At 43.5% G+C, this 21,570-nt stretch overlaps 1 protein-coding gene across 1 annotated transcript in view; it reads right to left on the bottom strand.

Moving 5' to 3' along the window:
- Window positions 1-4,467: 4,467 nt before the first annotated feature.
- Window positions 4,468-21,570, bottom strand: part of lyrm4 (LYR motif containing 4) — a 29,389-nt gene continuing 12,286 nt past the window's right edge. The window contains exon 3 of the mRNA XM_070928220.1: window positions 4,468-5,720. Within this exon, the coding sequence (XP_070784321.1) occupies window positions 5,670-5,720 (51 nt within the window). The 3' untranslated portion in view covers window positions 4,468-5,669. The remainder of the gene's footprint in view (window positions 5,721-21,570) is intronic.

Below are 21,570 nucleotides of genomic sequence, written 5' to 3'. Positions count from 1 at the left end.
AACAGAAACAACGGACTGATTCTATGTTCCGACTTTAAGGAAAACGTGCATTAGTGTCAACGAGCTGCTGGATGTTTTGGACCTGTTGACAGACAGAAGTGTCTCTGTCTCACTGCTGCTCTTGGACTCCATCTGTTTATAAGAAAAAGGATGTAGAAAATGTTCAAAATAAAAAAACCCATCACGTATCTGCTTTCTTTAGTCCGCGCACTGAGACTGTGGACGTGTTCAGTTGTGATATAAAGATAATTAACAACAGTGAGAATCACTGGGACAAATAAAGGCCTGTTGTAGATGATGTTCGAGGCTGCAGCAGGACGGTTTTATGTCATTTGACACCAGAAACAGAGACCATGTCAACGACAACAGCTGCCTGCTGGACCTGCTGATCTCCATCCTGCTGAAATGATCACAAGGAGACAAATTCTGTGTGCTTTTCATTTCTGTTCACAATCTTCAAATGCAGGTTTCAGTCATGGATTTGTAGAATTATTCTAGTTTCCATTTATTTCTTCATGGGATTTCTCCTTTGAGTGGTTTAATCCATCACACTGAACCCCACGCCTGCATTCATTTCATCCACCTCACATTATTGTTGCTAAATAATGCAGTTTGAGTGCAGATTGTTTTGAGAAGTCTGCGCTGCGTTACCCCGTAACAAGACTTGATGTTCACTGTGATGGATCACTCACTTATTTTCATCCTGTAAGGAAATGAATAGATAAATAAATGAGGATTATGGCTCCCTGAGGCTGCAGATAAAGAACATTAAAAGTACTAAAATGCAGCTGCATGGTTTGAAAATAAAGTATCTGTGATGTTCAGTAGATGTGATTTAAAGAAAGTTTGCTAAAACATGCAAAACAACTGGTGTGGTCCTTTAATTCAACCAGTCAGCTGATTGTTCTGAAGTCTTTGATGAAATCCTGAGTTCAGGTTTGTCGCCTAAAACATGAAATTTAGAAAGATAAAGGAAAATATTCTCCAGTTACAGTTTGGAAAGAGTTGTGTCCAGCTTTTGTCAAAGTGATCTCAATCAATAAAAACTGATTTTAAACCAAGAAATGAATCAGTCGTCTTGAAATTTGAGATTTTTCTCTTGTTTTCTTTCTGTCGTTCCTCCACAACATTTCATTTTAACTGCACTTCATTTATCTGACAGGAGGAATTAACACTTCATAGATTCATATCTTGTATTTCACATGAGATTATAGAATATTATTACTGAGATCATCTTCCTCTGACTTTCTGTTTTAATCCTTAAACTGATCTGAGAGCCAAAACCCTGACGTCTCACATTATTAATGCATTAAAAAGTAACTAAGTCATTTTGCTCAAGTACTGTATTTAAGTTCAATTTTGAGGTACTTGTACTTTACTTGAGTATTTCCAATTTCCGCTACTTTATACTTCTACATCTCAGAGGTAAATATTGCACTAATTGATAACTTTAGTTACTTTGCAGATTCAGATTATTAATACAACATATTATCAACAAATAAATGATGTATTATCACACATTAAGAACTTGACAGCAGTAAAGTCATCAGCTGCAACATTAAAAGGATGAACACAGTAATATATATTAATCTGAAATGGGCCATTCTGCCTAATGAGTACTTTAAGTGATGCTAATACTTGTGTACTAAGTCATACGTGTGTTCATATGTAGCAGGTATAAGATAAGAAGTGCAGGGACTGTGCGTGGCTATGTTTACTTTTACTTTGGATACGCGAGTACATTTTACTGCTAAAACAACAACTTTACTGCAACAATCCTTCAGTGATTCACAAACCTTCCACCATCGTAACTTCCTTCATCAGACGTGAGGAAGCTTCTTCCACCGTCACAACCTGTTCCAGGCAGAACGGTTCAGTTCTGGTTCAGGTCTGGTTCAGGTCTGTGGTGAACGCTGGCCCACCTCTCTTTACTGACAACATCTCAGACTTCACTTTGAGAGATCCGACCGCAGGAGACGATGCTGGATGTTTCGGTCTGACTCCAGGTCTGTTTCTGTGCCTGCAACACAGGAGGTTCTGGGATGCTCAGATCCTCCAGCAGAGGATATAAAAACACTAACAATCTGTACTGTTTTCAAATCTGACACAAACATGGGCTAACTGCAGCCTCAGTAGCGCCCCCTGAGGCTGTAATGTTAATCACACATGAAGAGGAGAGCCAACTTTACTGTTCTAACTTCTTCACCACTAGTGGGGAATAAAATGTTTGCTCTGAGGAAAGCACCCAACTCTCCGTACGGTGGCCTCTTTAGGACACATCAGACTGAGTCCACAGATTGAATTAACTTTCATGGAGTACGTTACCATGGAAACACACATGTGCTTACAATTATAATGTAGAATAATAATAGAGAATTATAATATGCAGACACCTCTCTTTTTTTTTTCCAACATCAACATAAGAACAAACGCTACCATGTAAACATGCTAATGCTAATAAATTGGTGTGAGTTTGTCACTGTGTGAATTCTACTGTGTACCCTGATCCAGAGTCAGATTAAAAAACTTGCTTCAGTATTAGAATGACACATTCGGAGAGTTGCGGCCTCAGCGAGGCTCTCACTGTTTGTTTTACTGAGAAAAGGCTGTAACACAGTTTATCAAGCAGTGAGTTTGCTGCAGTCTGTGATTATGTTTGATCATTTAAAGCCACCATTTATTCTGTATGTGAGATCAGTCAGGTCCTCGTCCCCGCAGCAGTCTGTCTGTCCTCCTGTCTGTCTGTATCCGTCGATCATCTTTACACGAGGGCCAAAGTTCAGAAGTCCGACGCCTCTGAAAATAGTCCTGTTGACAAACCTGACGACATCAGTTTGATCTGTCAACACTGACAGAGGTTCAAAGTGGTGAAAATCATGGTGGCCTTTATTATTTCTCAACATCATTCAATGATAAGTCTCATGAATATTTTTTATGTTCGTAAGATAATTATTGTTTGATCACGAGTTTAAAAAAAACAAACAAATCACATTATCTCCAGGTCACAGCCAGCCTTCTGTGCGGTCATCTGAACCCTGAGAGCAAACTGCTGCTGCCAGATTTAATGATAAAATCAAGCAATTTGAGAAATCAGGCTCTTTCTATCAGTTTGGCATGGCAGACAGCTTTAAATACTACAATACCCATGAGCCTTAGCTGCATGCTATGTAGAAGAGGCTAGTCAGAGCTGCTGAATTCATCCAAACAGCGAACTGATTACAGCTGCAGACTTTCTCGACACCGTCACCTTTAGCTCTGTGATTGGTTGTTTCGTGTTTCGCAGTTGACTTCTCTCTTTCAAAAACATTTATTTTCTGACACAGTTGTTCATGTTCATGTGAGTTTCATGTCCATCCTTGAAGAGCTTCACTGTCACAGAAAACAGCTCCTCCAACTTCACAATATCACTAGTTTGGTGCGACGCCAAACTTCACGTCAGTCCAGCTCTAATCTGCAGATATGTTACTCCAACACTCCTCGGCTAATAAACACTAGCTTGGCTTAAAACCAATCCTGCCAGAATCCAGTCTGAAGTCCTGGTAGTGAACGCAGGACCGGGAGCACGTGCATGAAGCGTCCTCTGTGTGTGTCCGTGTGATGAAACAGCAATCACAGGTTGAGCAACGAGGGCGAGTGTGTGTTTGAGTGTGTATTTGTGTGTAAGTGGGGCATTGTGTGCTCGTCCTTAACCCTACAGACGGCTCTATTAATAGCAGCCGCTGGTACGTTGCGGGTCAGTCACCTCCTTCACCTTCACCCTCCTCCACCCAACGCACCTCTGAGCTCGCCTCACCTGCTGCGTCCAGTCACGTCGTGTGTGTGTGTGTGTGTGTGTGTGATGGTGCAACACACACACACACACACACACACACACACAGCGTGACCGGACGACAGAAAGTGCTGCGACTCAGTTCACCTTCAGGTATTTGTCCGATCTCTCACGGGTGTAAGGAGAGCGGGTGCACCTGTCCCGCTGTAGTCCGGTTCACAGCTGGAGTCAGTGTGTGTGTGTGTGTGTGTGTGTGTGTGTGTGTGTGTGTGTGTGTGTGTGTGTGAGACTTCCTTCATTAGGAGTTACAGAAGACGATTTGACCTCAGATTCTCTCGTATTTACACATCTCACAGCGTCGCCAACATAACCTGAATAATAAACACACGAGACCTCAGGACGTGTGTGGGCCCAGCAGAGACAGTCCCCCGGCCCGTCTGGAGCCCCCGACCCACGGTTTGAGCGCCCAGCCTCGAGATGATAACCTGAGTAAATGAAAGAGGCAGACTAAGGAGGGCGAGAGGACGTGTTGGCGGATGATTCAGACCATTAATACAAAAGCTGAACTATAAAGAAGTACGATGCCGGTCACCCCCAGAGGGACAAAAGGTAAAGACTTCAATACCCAGAAGTCCTGCGAGGTGTTGGCCTCCAGTAGAGCTACGAGGTGAGTTTACAGAAGTTTTTCACACGAGGAATACTCTTCATCTCTTTATTAAACTGATTGAAGCTGTACTTTGACACTAAGCTCATTGTGGAGTCATCGTGACGTCCAGACGGCTGTAAAAGAGAGAAACGTTTCATTTGACAGAATATTGAACCAGAGGTTTCTCTCACGTTAGAACACAAAAGTAACACTGGAAAGAAATCAGAGATGCACCGATCAGTCGTTGGTGATGAGTCCTCACGTTTCCAATAGCTTCACATCTGATTTGGAAATTTGAACATTCACGATCCGATCGAGAGCTCCGGAACAGCTACTAAAGGGCCTGAGATCTGTTTATCAAGTGAATAAACCTTTTTCACTCCTTCATGTCGTCTTTAAATCTGCGTGGTGTTTTTTGGTTTGTTATCAGGAGTTTAATTCACTAACGCTAATATATATAATAACTTTATTTAACAAATCTATTAACTGAACTCAAACGCGACAATAAAACTCAAACTGAAACATTAGAGATGAATAATATAGAGAAGCCTGAGGCTCCTCTGGATGTTTCAACCTCTTAATGTCTCAAATGAAACCATCTGACAAGTAAAATAACAACAAATCTGATAATCGATTCATCCTTTAAGCCAAAAGTTCACAGTTTTCAGCTTCTCAAATATAAATACTAGCTTGTTTTCTTAATCTTCGCTGCCATTAAACTGCACATCTTTGGGTTACAAGACATCCGAAGACATCAGCAGAATAGTGAGCCTTTTCACGGTTATCTGAAATATTATAGACTAACCGGCTCATTGATTATTTGAGAGAGTAATTGGCAGATGAATTGGTCATTGTCATAACTCAAAAATCAGAAAAAGGAGGCGGAAGTAGAACCAGAGTCTGGAAAAGATTTCCGCCTGCGAACGGACAAAAAATCTGATCGGTGCATCCATGAAAAAAACCAAACAATTGAAAGTCTAAACTCCAAACAAACTGCAGGTACTTCACAGCTTTACTCTGTCCTACATCTCCCACAATGCATTTCACACCTCACAACTCCACCCACTGACAGTTGTGTTAAATGAAACGCTGTTTGGGTCGAAGAGGAAGCAGGCTGGTTGTTGGTGGTGATGATGATGATGATGTCAGGGCAGTGATTGGCTCGTGTCTCTGATGTCACTTCCTGTTGTTTGTTGGGACAGTGCTCCCTCCTGCTCCCTCCTCCACCTCCACCTCTTCAGCTCCAGCAGAGGGTTAATCCTCCACCACCACCTTCTGGGTCTCGTACATCTTCCCGATGGAGACCTGCAGAGAAAGACGGATTCAGTGGACGAGACACATATATGTATATATTACACACACACACACACACACACACACACACACACACACACACACACACCTTTGAAATGATTATGAAAACTCTCTTTTTAAAACTAAAGTTCAGTCCAGCTGCTGCCGCTTTGCTGTGTTTTCTGTCCTTCTGTGATGTTTCGGCCCCTAAAACATTCAAGAACCCAGTTTAATGAAGTCATCACACATGGTAACCATAACAACAGGTCCTGCAGGCTGCAGAGTTCATTACATCCACTATGAGAGACTCAGCGTCTCACCCTCCTGCTGCATCTCAACCCCCACAGTTCCTACTGCCTCTCTGACGTGTGCTACCAAATACATGTTTGTCCTGAAGGTGGCGCTAGAGGACAAATGTGTGTGTGTGTGTGTGTGTGTGTGTGCTTGGGCCACAGTTCACAATTGATTTTTTCTTGTTTCTGTACAAAGACAAGACAGGCTCATCAACAGAACATGACCAAACATGACCCCCCCCCCCCCCCCCCCCACACACACACACACACACACACACAGCAGACGTTCTGAACATGGCGTTGCTGTCCGTCTGTACATCAGTGTGTCTCTCTGAACACTCAGTTCTCTCGTCGTGTCCGAACACCAGCTGATCAGTTTCAGCAGCTGTTTCAGGACACCGAGTCCCTCATAAAGATCGTCTGTCCACGTTTGGGAACTACTTCAGAACCACGTCCAGAAGACCGAGTGCTCCGGTGGTCTCTTGAGGCTGCGACGCTTCTGACACACCGGACAACTAAACCCGAACAGAGAGACAACTTTAATATTCTTACATCCTTACAACTAGTTGGAAAACATGTCACAGCTGCAAAAACATCAGGCGGCAAGAGGTGCAACGACGGAGACGTGTGGAAGTTTTATAACCGGACCAAAGTTTAGCTTTACTCACACCAATAAATCAGTGCAACACTGTGAGGATTTACACCAAATAAATAAGGATTAAATAAGGATTTACACTTAAATATCAGTTTACTACAACATGTGATATTTAAGGGACCAGCAGCAACAATATACACATGTCTAAGTGAAGAACGCTGGTTTAGTTCACTAATGGCTGTACTCATGTATTTCTGTACTGTGGTATTAAGGATTTTTAACTAAATGAAAAACTATTGTTCTATGTGTGGTTATACCACTGCAGGGCCACCAGGGGGCACAATCTGTCCACTCAGAGTTTCTCCATCACTTCCTTCCTCCACCTCATCAGTTATTCTGCCGTCAACTCTCTCTAATACACTCAACCCCCCCCCCCTCTCTCTTCACACTATCGGAGCAGACCCTCTCTCGCCCGGTTGGAACCCCCCCAGTGTGTGTGACGTCCTGATTGGCTGGAGTGTGGCGTAGGAGGGAGGGGGGTGGCGGTGAGGCGGGCGGCTCTGTGAACCAATCAGCTCGCAGGAGGCTTGGCTCTCATGTAAATTGTTGCGGCTGTGGCTCCTAACAAAGGGATGGCCTCTCTCTCTCTCTCTCTCTCTCATCCAGCGTACCTCGCTCTTCCTCTCTCTCTCCATATCTGTCAGTTCTGGTTACTCTCCATCTTCCTCTCCATCAGTTTGTTTTATATCTCTTTAGGTTTGTTTCCCTTCCTGTCTTTTCATTTCAGCTGATTTCAGTTCAGCCCAGTCACAGAGACAACAAACCATCAACCATTAAACATAATGGTAATATTTCATTTGGATTATTCAGTTAAAACATGGTTCTAAATAAAACAGAAACAGCAGGTCAGCATCTAATGAAGGCAAAGCATGCTGGGATATGAATGTGGCTGTTTGCTCTCTCTACCAGGGGCGGGGCCAGAGGAGTGATTGGTAATTGGCTTGTTAGTACCATTAGGATTACTGAACAGGCCTGCTGGCTACAGGCCTACTGGGTACAGGCCTACCGGGTACGGGCCTACTGGGTACAGGCCTACCGGGTACAGGCCTACCGGGTACAGGCCTACTGGGTACAGGCCTACCGGGTACAGGCCTACTGGGTACAGGCCTACCAGGTACAGGCCCGGGGCCCCTGGACCAGATCCTCTTTATGAATTGACTGTTAACATTTCATTAGAAAGTCAATCAAACAGCCACTAAGAGAGAGACTCAAAACCACCAGAGCTGAACTGGTACACTGACTGAGCCTGGCCTGCTATCATAGCTAGCATGTCTTCCACTAGCATCTCTTCCACTAGCATCTCTTCCACTAGCATCTCTTCCACTAGCATGTCTTCCACTAGCATGTCTTCCACTAGCATCTCTTCCACTAGCATGTCTTCCACTAGCATCTCTTCCACTAGCATCTCTTCCACTAGCATCTCGAACTTATTTTCTCATACAGGCTTCCCTTCAGTGTTTGACGTTTCCTCTGCATATTCTAAGAGAGACGAGTGTCTGTACTGTAACATCTGAACATCTTGTAATTGTATTCATTAAGACATAACAGTTGGTTTCTGGTTAGGATGTAAGACCACATGTACAGTTACACTTCTCACGCTGTCGAGGCCTCAGGAGAGTTCTCTCCTACATACAGACAACCACAGTGATCAGTGTTATAATGGAGGGCTAAACTTAGCCTCCCTCATACATCATCACATCCCTCTGCAGTATGGAAACCACGAAGACACACTGTCTCTTCTCTCCCTGCTGAGTCGTGACTGACTGACCTTCAGTCTTACTCCCACCAGGCAGGAGGTGTAAGATTAACGTAAGACTGCTGCACTCAATCCAACGGACACAGCCTGAAGATCTGAAACGTTACAGCTGTTCTTCTGACAGCATCGCTGCAATCTCTAAACTTGACCTAACTGAGTCCAAGATTTATTTAAAAACTGACAACGCTTTGATGCCAGTCAGGCCGAGATGTTACCACACCCACAATAACAGAAGGACGGAGACAAAAAGACATCAAACATATTAAAAATATCTCAAAAACCTTAAAAAAAAAAACACAGCTGGAAGTGACACGACAGGAAACACTATTTTCTGCTAACATGAAGTCATGGTTGAGACTATTTACTACCTGATGTCAGAGGCTGAAGGGATGTAAAACCCCCCCACCTGTCATCATGGAGCCTAACAGCCCATTGCTTTATACTGAATATGTGCCGAAGATCCAACTGGGATCAAAACGTTGACCATCTTAATAAATCAATAAATCTGCCTGCGAGTGTAATTACACCAACCAGAACTGAGAGGTCTCTGCTTACCCCACCTCAATACTTGTCTGGTCAGATCTGAATCTTACACTATGTTATCGAATATTACTTTATCAGATTGTTGCTAATTCAAATCACATTTCTGCCAATTTGTAACTCCATTCAGTCATTTTATTACGTCCACCTGATGCAGTATGAAGCTGGAGTTACGCACCTGTGAGGATACATGGAAACGTCTCTGCAAACCTACGCAGACGACTGTTATGAGGACCTACAGGTCACACGGGGTTTGCAAAGGAGCCGACCAGCAAATCTCAGCAACACAGCTGTGAACATGCGCGTCAAACCAGCCGATGGCTTCGGCCAACTCCTGTCTGGAGTTATACAGCGTGCAGCTATTAAAGCATCTCTGAGCCTGCAGCCTGGACACGATGCTCCGGTCTTACTTCAGTCCTGCAGTAAATCCTTCAAGATGCTTTTGTAGAAACGCTTTACCTCAGCAGTTTGTGGTGATATTGAGGTGTATTGAATGATAATGAGAGGTATTTCCAACGTTTTAGGATAGACAACATCCTGGACCCCAGCGGAAAACTGCACCTGTGACACTTTTGTAGCAAATCTTTTTGTCCAATGAGAATCTTCCTCAGGTGGACCTGAATCTTTTACTTTGAGTGGAAGACGTATCTAAGGTCTATTTTCCTTCAGAGAGAATAAACGTCAACTTAATATTGTAAGTGGGCCGGTAATGTTTGCATTATCACAACCAAAAACAATCGGGATGAAGTACTATATTCTTGCACGGTAAAACTGGAAGAAAAAGCTAATTTTAGTGCAAACCGTCCCCAGTGGAAATGCTGCCCTGAACAGCGGGAGATGAAGTTAAAGAGCCGTTGAAAGTGGGAGGAAAGAGATGAAGCGACGGAGGGAAACCTGGAGGTGGCCAGCAGAGCGGCTCAGACAAAGAAAATGAGGTTTTCTTGTGCGAGAGAGAGAAAAGAGGGGACGAAAGATGAAAAGACGGCAGGATGCTGTCAAACTGAAATTCATGGAGGCCTTTGAGCGTAGGAGAGAGAGAGAGAGAGGGAGAGAGGGAGAGAGGGAGGATGGAGATGGAGAGCGAGGGAAGCAGAAGGATGAGAGGTGCTCAGGTAGATAATAAACTGAGCATAAGGAGCGCTCCACGCCGCTCCAGTCTTTCCATTCGTCAGGAGATGAGAGCCGAGCAGCAGGCAGCACAAACATTTCACTGTCTGACGACTGACTCTGTTTAGTCCTGGAAGAAGAAGGAGAAGGAGAAGGAGAAGGAGAAGAAGAAGAAGAAGAAGATGTCCGAAACATCTTTAGAGTAGTTATTTTGGGCGTCAAGCGTTGTGGAAGTAACAGTTCATTTCTGCATAGACAGTGTTCAGTGCCTGAAGTCCTGCATGGACATGAAAACAACTGTGCTAGAAAACATCTGGTTCTTTGACAAAAAAAAGTCAAAGCTACAAGAAGCCTGTGGACATAAAACTCCCAGGGTGCATTTTGACAAGAAACATCCAATCACAGAGCTTCAAATTCAGTTACGTGAGCCACTAAAGGGCAAGCTGAAGCTAAAGATGACACTTTGGAGAGACCTGATAAAACATTCAGCAGCTGAATCTGGATCAGTTTGGGATGCTTTTGAATGTGCTGCCTCGTGGCTCGTGGTACTGTAGTGTTTAGAGGCATCCACCAAACTGACAGCAGAAACCTGATTTCTCAAAAACCTGAACTGATTCAAACTGAAGGTCAGAACACAAAACTGTAGTTCCTTCGTTGAGCTCATTAAATGAAAACTTTGAAATGGAAAATTAGAGTGGTGAAACACACACACTCCTCACAGCGTCTGGTTTTGTTTGCTTTGTGATTATTACTGCGTCACACTGAGCTTGTTAGCAGCTCTTTATTTCCTCCACAGGTCATTGCTGTTTGTTGGGTCGCAGAAAATCTCCAAAACTTAACAGATTTAGATGAAAACTGCTAGAAAACTTTCCCACGAAGCAATCTTTTCTGTTGCAAGACTTCCACTTCCACCTCCACCCGACTGTTGAAGGGTGGATGTGACAGATGACACCAGGCCGACCAAAGGAAGCTTCTGAGGTAGAAATCTATCCAGTAACACGGTGTGATGGTTCTTTATGTTACAGCAGTCAGCACATACACAACACTTCCATCCAGAGGGAGAGAACGCCGTCACAAAGGTTGGTTTACTCTAAAGAAATAAAACCACTCAACCTGCTATTTATACACACACACATATACAGCAGCACACGCACACACACACCACCAGGTGAGTGTTTCTGTGGCAACCGTCCAGCCAAAAATACAAGTGAGAGGATGAAAAGTGAGAAAGACTTTGGAGTTCATTTGTGTGTGAAATGATGATGTAAACGTGAGCAGCATCACCAGAGCAGGGGTGAACACACACACACACACACACACACACACACACACACACACACACACACACACACACACACACACACACACACACACACACACACACACACACACACACACACACACACACACACACACACACACACACACACACACAGGGCGGGTAGATCAGAGAAGGCAGAGAGAGAAAAGTGAAAGTGAGACCATTAACCTAAGCGTCTTACATCGAGGTGAAACTTTTCAAGAAATAAAAACTTCACACCTTTCATCTCCTTTCATTTCTCTCTCCAGTCTCTTGCTTGGCCCTTTTAAGAGGTTTATCAGTTTTCACAAACTCAGTCGCTTGAAGCAAAACAACAACAAAAAAAACCCTGTTTACTCTTTTCCTTTAAAAGCTTTTATTTCTCCGGGGAAGACGAGACTGAGCTCCACTCTCCTCAGACAGTCTCAGCTCCATGTTGCCCAGGCGTACCAAGCACACACTCGATTTGTCCCACTGAAACCTTTGAGTGAAATAACCAGAACCACAGTGACTTGTACTGGACTTATCTCAGCTGACTTGAGACGCGTACGGATTGAATTGTGACTCGACTTGGAATTCACTAGAAACTTGTGTTGGGCGTGTCCTGATTCATTGTGCTTGGATCTTGATTGTCTTGAAACTTGACTTGCTTTAAACTTTCCTTGACAAGACCCGAGACTCGACTTGGACTTGACTTGTAACTTGGCCGATCTCGATTGATCCGAGACTCGACTTGTCCTGATCTACTTGAGAGATTGACTTGACCTTTCTCTATTGACCTGAGACTCATCTTGAACTTATCTCGACTGACTTTGACTCGATTAACTTGAGACATGACTTTGTCTTGTCTTGACTGACTTGAGACTTGGACTTACCTTGATTGACTCAAGATGTGTCTCAACTGACTTTATACTTGACTTGAGAGGGTCTTGATCAACTTGTGACATTTGACTTGAACATGACTTGGATTAATCTCAACAATACTTGACGCTGAAGAGTCCCGACGGACTTGAGAGTTGACTCTGACTTGTTAACGGCTCTGGCAGACGCAGGGACAACCAGCAGAAACTAAAACCGCTCGTCTCTCCGGTGTTTGTGTTGTTCTGATGGTTTACTGATGTTCAGATTTACACACAGAGCTCCTTTAATCTGCTGTAGGACATCGCGGGTCACCGCAGGTCACAGGGATTCTTGCTCAAGGACACTTCAGCAGGGTGGGGAGGCGTTTTGAAGGACGGTGTCTCTGCGTCTCACACATCCTGCTGCTTTGTTTCATGCTCACCCAGCCAATTACATCACTCTGTTCTGATGCTTCCCCCTTAACCCCCCTCATCTCCCTCGTTTGTCCCTCCCTGCCTCCCTTAATTTGTCCTCTGCTTACGTGCTGAGCGAGTGTCTCAACGCCAGCCTGCACTTGTCTTCTCTGTCCTCCGGCTATCTGTTGTTCCCACATGTGTGACTGCAGAGGAGGAGTGTGTTGGTGGAGTGTTTGAACGTCCTGGTGAAACGTCCTGTGTGTTTTCCAAAGTGCCAGAGTCGCCTCTGTCTCCCCATTAATTATTCATGCACATTCAAGAGAGTCTTTCCCTCCTCTCGGCATTTACAGAGCAGTCGTCCTCCAATCTCTTCTTTCTTTTTTTAATTCTTTCTTCTTCTTCTTCTAGTCGTGTCATTGTGATGGGGTTTGTAAAGGCCACGGTAGGCTTCAAACCTCGTAGTAGTCGGATCGTCCAACAGCAGGGTGCTGCGTCCCACAATTTCTGTTTGTTTCTCTTCACCGCTTCTTGCTTTCATTTCTGTCTTCCTAAATCCACAGTTCTCCCTCTCTTGTCTCTTGGTTTCTCTCTCTGTCAGAGTTTTAACCTTTACTGGCACTGCAGCCAAAGCAATGTATTAGTCTATAACACTCATCTGAGAACAATACAGAATATTGATCTTTCCTTCTCGTTCCTCTCGATCTCCATTAACTCCATTTTTCCAACAAGAGTTTGGTGACGCAGCAGAGCGGAGCTTCCCCTAACCTTCACCGAGTGCTGCCAGAGCCTGAACTAAATGAAATCAAAACGTTTTTGTGACGTTAATTAACAACATTTCCTCCATTTATGTTGATAGAAAACGACGGCATTCAAAACATATTTGCAGATTACTTCCAGGTGGTGGAAACAAGGAGTTTTTACTTCTTCAAGACCTTTAAAGTTTGAATCAGTTCTTTCCATCACGGAGAACTGATCCTGTCTGAAAACAGCCGGACTGAGACAAGACGAAGACTGAGGTGAGGGTCTAACTCAATCTGAAACTGATACCACACACACACACACACACACACACACACACACACACACAGCAATAAGAAACTCCCTCTGTTCTCCCTGTTGTGTGTGTGTGTGTGTGTGAGTGCCAGACCAATGGGACGTCTTCGTTTACACATCCCTCTTTCTCTTACTGTTACTATGAGTTACTGTGTGTGTGTGTGTGTGTGTGTGTGTGTGACCTTGGAAACCTCCTTCACTAAAGCCCCTCCCACCAGCCTTAACGAGCTCGTTCGTCCCGTCTCTCTCGTCTCGTTAATTGGCCACAATGACCCCAGAAAGCCTCGCCCACTTGTCACGCTGACGACCAATTAGCCGCCAGCACTCAAGACCCAGCGGCGACCAATCACGGCGCAGTTAAAGAGTAATTAGATGTGATTAAGCTGTGAAGTCAAAGCCACGCCCAAACGGAAACAGACAGAAAACACACACAGCTTAAAAATTCAGTGCTTCAATGCTTTCTCTATACACACACACACACACACACACACACACACACACACACACACACACACGCAGTACAACAGTAATGAGGAGTTTCTTTGTAAATCTGCCGTTTCTTAACCTTAATTTTTTTTCACTCTGAACACACTAATTAGAGAGTGAGGAGAGATGAAGGCAAACTGTGTTCATATATCAGAACTACCCGACTGTGTGTGTGTGTGTGTGTGTGTGTGTGTGTGTGTGTGTGTGTGTGTGTGTGTGTGGAGTTCCCTCTCTAGCAGCCAGACTCTGCTGTGATCTCCCGTTTCAGTCCGTCGCACGGAGGAGAAGAGGATGAAAGGAGGAAGAGGAGGAGAGGAAGGAGAGAAGAGGAAGAGGACGGCTGGCTATAAATTGCCAGCGTCGTCACGCTTCCATTGTTCTCTCGTCTTTCTCCAATTTCTTCCTCACACTGTTTTCCCCCTTTAATTCCTGATATTTCTCTTCATCCTTTGTTGATTAAATCCCGGATAACAGACGTCCGTCTGTCCGATATGAACGACGTCTCAGACACAAAAGGTGAAGCTTCTGTTAATCCAGCATTGTTTTCATTCCCGTTCTACATTTCTAGTTCACAGCACAAATGACACGTCAGTGGTAGTTAGCAACAGCTACGGAAATGTTAGCATGAACAGGTAACAGGTCATCTCATCTATTTGTCCCCACGTTGTTTTGACAGATATCTATTTAAATGTCTGTTTGATGTGAGAAAACGAAGAGCCGAGCTTTAGACACATCAGAAAGAAAAACACTCCCATCTCATCAAGACGGCACCACCACTGTTGTCACCTGAAGTCTCTAAACACCGTTGTTCACACAGTCAGAGGGTGCGTTCAGGAGCAGCTAACACCTGGAGTTTCGGCTGCCTGTTCATTCTGTCAACACGCTCAGTTTCTCTCATTAATCGTCTCTCTATCGCAGCTCTGCAGAGAAGGAGAGGACGGCAGAAACACAGAAAAACACTCGGACACACTCGCACATCGACGCAGCCAGGCTGAGGGAAATGAGAGGCAGCGATTCTGAGAGAAGGAATCGATGGGCTGGTTGGCAATCTGCCGGAGGAAACGGAGCGAGGAACTTAGGAGAGAAGAGAAATACAGCGAGTCATACAGAGAGGAGATGAGAGAGAGTCCTTCATGAAATGACAGTCCACTTCAAAGTAATGGAGGACAGGCACCGACACTGATCCACATGTCCACATCCTGCAGCTCGCCTTCCTCACTGAGGCCGCAGTAACTCTTCACTCCGGCTGACTTCATCATCCAGATGACCGGCGAAAACTAGAAATGTCTTAACACTAAGTTTTCAAGTGACAAATACGAATACATATGTTCATCAAATGACCAGAGTGGAATCAGAACCAGGTGCCAACATGAGATCACACCAGAAAATGGACGCATGTGTTGTTTTCAAAGTCAAATGACATATTTTGTTGCTCGTCTTGTTCCTTTATCGTCACTCTTCCTGCTTCCTCTCCTCCTCCCTCGTTTCTTCTCCTCAGTCATATCTCTCTTCTGCCATCTTGTTATTGCCTTTCCACCTCCTCCTCTACCTTCCATGGCCTACTCCTCTCCGCTCCTCCTTCTCTCGCATTTATTTCCATCTCCCCTTCCTCCTCTTTAACTGTTGTCCTTACATCACATTGCCTTCTTCAGTCAATGAATTTCATCATGCAGAGTGAGTGTGTGTGTGTGTGTGTGTGTGGAGGATAGAGTAACATCATTGCATCAGACCCAGACTTCTAAGAATAGAAGAAAAACTAACAAACAAAACAAAGCACCAGAAACACCACAGAAGAAGAAGAAAACACTGTATTCTGTAGCTATTAAATCCAAGGATCCAGTTTAATCTCACAGCTTTGTGGAATACGTATGATACTAAATGTATAACTCAATAGTTCATCTGCAAAATCAAGCCAGAGTACATTTTTCTATTCTTTCATCAGCCACATCACACTTTTACTGCTTCCACAGGAGGCGTAATGAACGACAATAATTTTGAATAACTGCAAACTGGGAAGTCAGAATCACACGATGCTTAGAAATGTTTGACACTTCCAGTTTGTACGTTTCCTTTCCTCTTATAATCACAACCAGCAGTCATCTGGAATCTACTCATGATCACGTTTGTCCAGCCCCCAGGATGTAACAGCTAATAGCTAAGACTCACGGGATGTGTTGGTGAAAGCCAATCAAATTGTTTAGCTCGCTAACGTTTCTCATTACAACCAAAAATGTTTGTTAAAATCTAGTTGTACGTTTCACAGCAGATTCTTCCTTACAGGTCCTTTCTAGTGTTTGTGATCTGCAAACTAAGACTTCTTCTACTCTCTACTTTCAGTTTAAGTTGCTGTAAATTGAGCCTCGTCTAAATATCTCAACATGTTGAATTTATTTTCCACATTCCATTGAAATGAATTGATTCCTGTCTTGAATGTTGGTGTAATGGGTCTTGAAAGGTGAAACAGCAGAATGAACTTCACTTCTTTCATCAACAACATTGGATGAGTCCATATTTTGGGAACCAAAGCCACAACAATATCACAATAAATGGGCTTAATACTGCGCTGCCTTTAAGAGGATCTTCTATCTCTGGAAGGAATTAGATCTGGGAAGAAGACAAGTTTTAATCTCTCGTTCTTGTAAACAGAGGCCGAGTGATTTATGGTGGTGCTGTAACACATGAAATGATATCAAAGCTTAGCTTAACTAAAAAAAAAACCATAAGTCTATAGTTACAAACCGCAGGTGATTCGATCCTCAGACACAGAACCACATTAGCAAAGATCTTCAAACTCCACTGTGTACTTTAATGCCAGCAGTGACCTGGAGAGTTGATTCATATGATTGTTGAGCTTTTTTGACCCCCAAACACTTGATCTCTGATTTTGTGATCTCTGATGTGCTATTTTTAAAAGCTGCACTGGGCCCCTCTACATGCTGGTGGGATGACGGTTTGAGGGCTTCGAATGTCAGAAATCAATACTCAGACTTCAATAGTCGGAGAGTTTGTGGGGCTGGTGATGACGGGAGGACCGAAAGAGAGACCAAAGAGAAAGATCCGACTTCACAGAGTCCAGGTCTCTCTGACTGTTCAAGAGACGTGTTGAATTCATGTTTTCATTGGTCACTTGTTGCGAGTGCAGACGTGAACTCAGGTTTGAGTTAAAGACCTTGTTTTTTGTGCACAAGGCCATGAATGACATCCCCAAAATAAAATGGTAACGGTTCTTGTTTTTCTTCTTCTATTCTATTTTGAATACATACATGATCCTGGTAACGCTTCAGAATTAAGTACTGAAAAGTCAGAATTAGTTTTAGTGATACTGAACTGGTTCAGAGGCACCAACATGGTAAACCTGGTTAAGTCCTGATCTTTACCAAGAATACAAACGCATTAAACTCCTCATCTACCACCTTTTGTCCAGAGTTGTGTTGGGTGCTTGTACACCTAAAATACTACCTTGTATTTTGTATTTGAACACAAAATGTCCATTTGGAGACTCCAGCGGGACACTCAGTATTAATACTGGGGGAATCAGAAGAGCAGAATACCAGATATTTCCGTAAAAATCAACACAACTGCATAATCTACTGAAAAATGGTTTATTTGTTAGAAAATGGTCTAAAGAAATGTATGTATGTGTGAGGTACAAGGCTGGGCCATACATCACTGATGTCGATGTTTTTGGCTAAAATGTCATCCCTACTGAAGCCTGGCCTAAACCAGTACATATACATAAATAAACAATATTCTTCCTAATAAGTACTTCAATATCTGTTTTTATGCAGATGACACCATTTTATATGCCTGGTTCCACTTCCACACAGACTCTTAATCACAGACTTGTTTTAAACGCATAACTAGTTTCTGGTAAAATGCAAACAGCTCTCGAGCTGGATTCTTCTATTCCCCTTGGAGATTTGAGAGATCTGAAGCTTTTAGTCTTGTAATGACTTTTACTAATTATATTTTGTCCCTAGACTGTAGTTTGTCTGACGTTTTATTTGTGTATTTTATGGTCGTCTGACTGTGAATGTTTCTTGTTCTCTCTTAAAAAGAGATCTTGATGTCAATGAGACTACTTGATTTAAAAAATAAATAAAACAACACCCATCTGGTGAAAACATCCACAAAACAAAGAATTTAAAAATAAACGATGTAAGTTTTATGGATTTTTCTCAGTCACAACACTATGTGGAGTTTACAGCGATTAAAACAGCATCTGCCCTCGAAAATAATGGAAAAGGTAAGAAGTTATTGTTCTGATCTGCATGCACTACTGTTACATAACAAGCACCTGTTGTCTGTGTGATATTAAGATGGTTTACAAAGACAAGACTGTGAGACTCGCACAGAGAACTGCAGCCTCCAAAATGATCATAAAGTTGAATCAACACCTCTCATAAATATTTATATAATGCACTTTTGTTTTTGCATATCTGCCAACATTTATGTCATTACTGATATATCAGCAGATAATATCAACCCTGACAATGCATCGCTCCAGCTATAGTTAAGATGATTCGGCATGGTTTATGGTTTCATACCAGAGTCAGATTTTGAGCTGGACCTGTGCTTCCTCCTCTAACGCCTCAGTATAATGTTCTATGAGTCTTTATCCACCTGAACAGCTCCCTTCTCTTTTTAATAGTTAGTTCAGCAGTATGAAGTCATATGCAGTACGTGTGTGTGTCTAAAGCTCGGTAAAGCTACCAGCACCCGTGGGGCATTCAGGTGTAAAAGCAGCAATAAAGGCGTGGGATTTTTGAGGGACGGAGGGAGGAAGGCTGGGGGATTTTCACAGATCGAAAGATGGAGGAAGAGCAGGGAGAAAAACAGAGAGGGGAGCATGAAGTGGGGAGGATTGAGGGGAGAGAGAGGAAGGGTAAGAGCGAGGTGAGGAGGAGGAGGAGGAGGAGGAGGTGAGGTGACGCAGGATTTCACACAGGGTGTTGCCCTACTTTTCAGTTCAGCTCCTGTCTGGTTCAGGCTTTCCCAGAATCTCTGGTTTCCCCAAACTGAGCTGCACCCGAGCTGCAACTGCGTCACAAAGGAAACACAGTCGATCTCCTGCGTCAGTTAACATGTTAGCGGTCGTACTGCGGTTATTTAAGGCGGTATGAGATCTTCAGCTTTCTACTGAAACATCTTAAACTCTTGGTTACAAAGTGGGAGCTGCAGCAGCAACAGCAACCTGTCCTCATTGACTGTAGATTTGCCCTGATTGAAAATGTAAAAGCTCGCACCAAACATTCGTTCAAACCTGCCAACTGTGAGCTACAACATTTCCATGTCAGCGTCACAAATCGTTCTCCTTCTCGGAGTCATAACTCAATCTGAACACAAAGACATGGGACACATATTTCTGTCTAACTTAGACCATCATTGTCTCCGACGTCTGTAAACAAACGTCCATAAATCCACTGAGAAATCCTTACAAGTGTAGAACTTGCCTGAGAATCCTCATGTTTTTAAGTTGCGTGTTTGTAAGTGTGTGAAGCTCAAGCTGTTTACCATAAAACCTTATTCTCGCTTCATTCATTTGTCCGTGGAGATGTTCCTCTAAGCACCCTGCTGCCCAACATGAAATCAAATGAAGTGTTTCTCGGATTATTAACTGACGATAGAGTAAAACTGCAGCAAACACGTGTGCAGGAGGAACCGTGTGTTCTCATTTGAATGTCTGCTGAGATATTGCAGCACTCAGGGGTTTAATTTCCTCTTTATTAAAAGGTGGTGGAGATCTTCTTTTTCCTATACTACACAAGAGTCTGCTTTAAATAAGACACAGCTCAGTGTCAGTATTGTCCAGTCTGAAGTGAGTTCAGCGTCTCTGTTGAACTGAAGGATTTATTTCTTTCACTCTGTGTTTTAATTTACCGGTCAGAACCTCCAGTTCAAACGGTGGAGTTGGTCCAGGTTACAGGGGAACAGTTGGGCCGATAAACTGCATCTGCCTCCCAATTTATTGATTGTCAGGAGGCAGGTTTGAAACCGGGCGGTAAAAAAAGTTTATATAGAAGTATATAAGAAACAGCCGTGCAGCCCAGAGAAACATGTTTCACTGTATGTTGTAAATGTGTTGTCTTTCATAGGCATCTGGGACAAAATCAGGGGTTCTTTAAAAACATGTAAAATCCCTTTCATGGAACTAACTGCCACCAAAGACCAAACATTAGCAAAGTGGAGCTATTTTAATATTTTTATTTCAGTAGAGACAGAGTTCAGCGGTCATTAGAGGAACTGCAGCTTCAAACATTTTTTAAATCCTTTCATTTGCTGCTTTTTAGGAAAACAACAACAACAACCTCCTCAGTACTAAGTGAAGAGTGTAAACTGAAAACATGAGACTTTAAAAACGACTTTTTACTCATGTAGCACCATCAGTCTTTCCAGACAGATTTATAATGAAACTAACCTGCAGGTGAGAAGCAGCACCACCTGGATTTAACCCGGCAGGTAAATCCCACCATCCCGCGAGCCGCTTCATCACAGATCCTCTGTGATCGGAGAGACTGAGATCCCCCACCCCCCACCTCCCGAGAGCCGTGACGGGGGCCAGTTTCCCCTGAACCTGGCAGGTATAACTCACCACCCGATGCAGCATTTAATCTCAATTGAGCCAAAATGGCCGAAGGCCGTGTGACATTGCAGTGACATTAAGCAGCAGTAATCGATGAGAAATGGCTCTTCAGAGGGCGCCAACACACACACACACACACACACACACACACACACACACACACACACACACACACACACACACACACACAATGATAAAGTGAAGCCATAACATTAACAAGTCCTACAAAAAGAGTGTTTCTGTGTGTGTAAATCCAGCTGAAGTGGGACGCACCTGTAAACAGACTGAGAGCAGTTTCATCTATCCATCAAACAAAATTCAACTCTGCAATCCAGCTCTCTCTTTTCTCCTCCTCCTCCTCTTCTTCATCTCCTCCTCCTCCTCCTCCTCCTCCTCTTTTTCTTCCCTTCATTTTCTTCATCTCCTCCTCCTCCTCTTCTTTCACTCTATTTCATTGACATTTTTTCCCTCTTTAAATAAGTCTCTTCTTCCCGGCTCATTTTCCCATTGCAATTCTGTCTTAAACTCTCTTTCTTACACTCAACACACACACACACACACACACACACACACACACACACACACACACACACACTCATTAAAGAGAACATGCTGGTTTAGTTTCCTCTCTACAAACAGAGGCGGCTCTGCAGCTGCAATCCATCATCTTTACTCCCCAACTAACTTACAAAGACACACACAGAAATATCCTCACACACACACACAATTAAGAATAAACCTTTTAAGCACACACGCAGCAGATGAATTCATACACACACGAGTATAAACACACAAGCACATTCTGAAAAGAAGGAAATAATAACTGAATAATG

Source organism: Enoplosus armatus, chromosome 21, assembly GCF_043641665.1.
Source record: "Enoplosus armatus isolate fEnoArm2 chromosome 21, fEnoArm2.hap1, whole genome shotgun sequence".
Taxonomy (NCBI): Eukaryota; Metazoa; Chordata; class Actinopteri; order Centrarchiformes; family Enoplosidae; genus Enoplosus; species Enoplosus armatus.
This window is presented reverse-complemented; position numbering and strand designations above follow the sequence as displayed.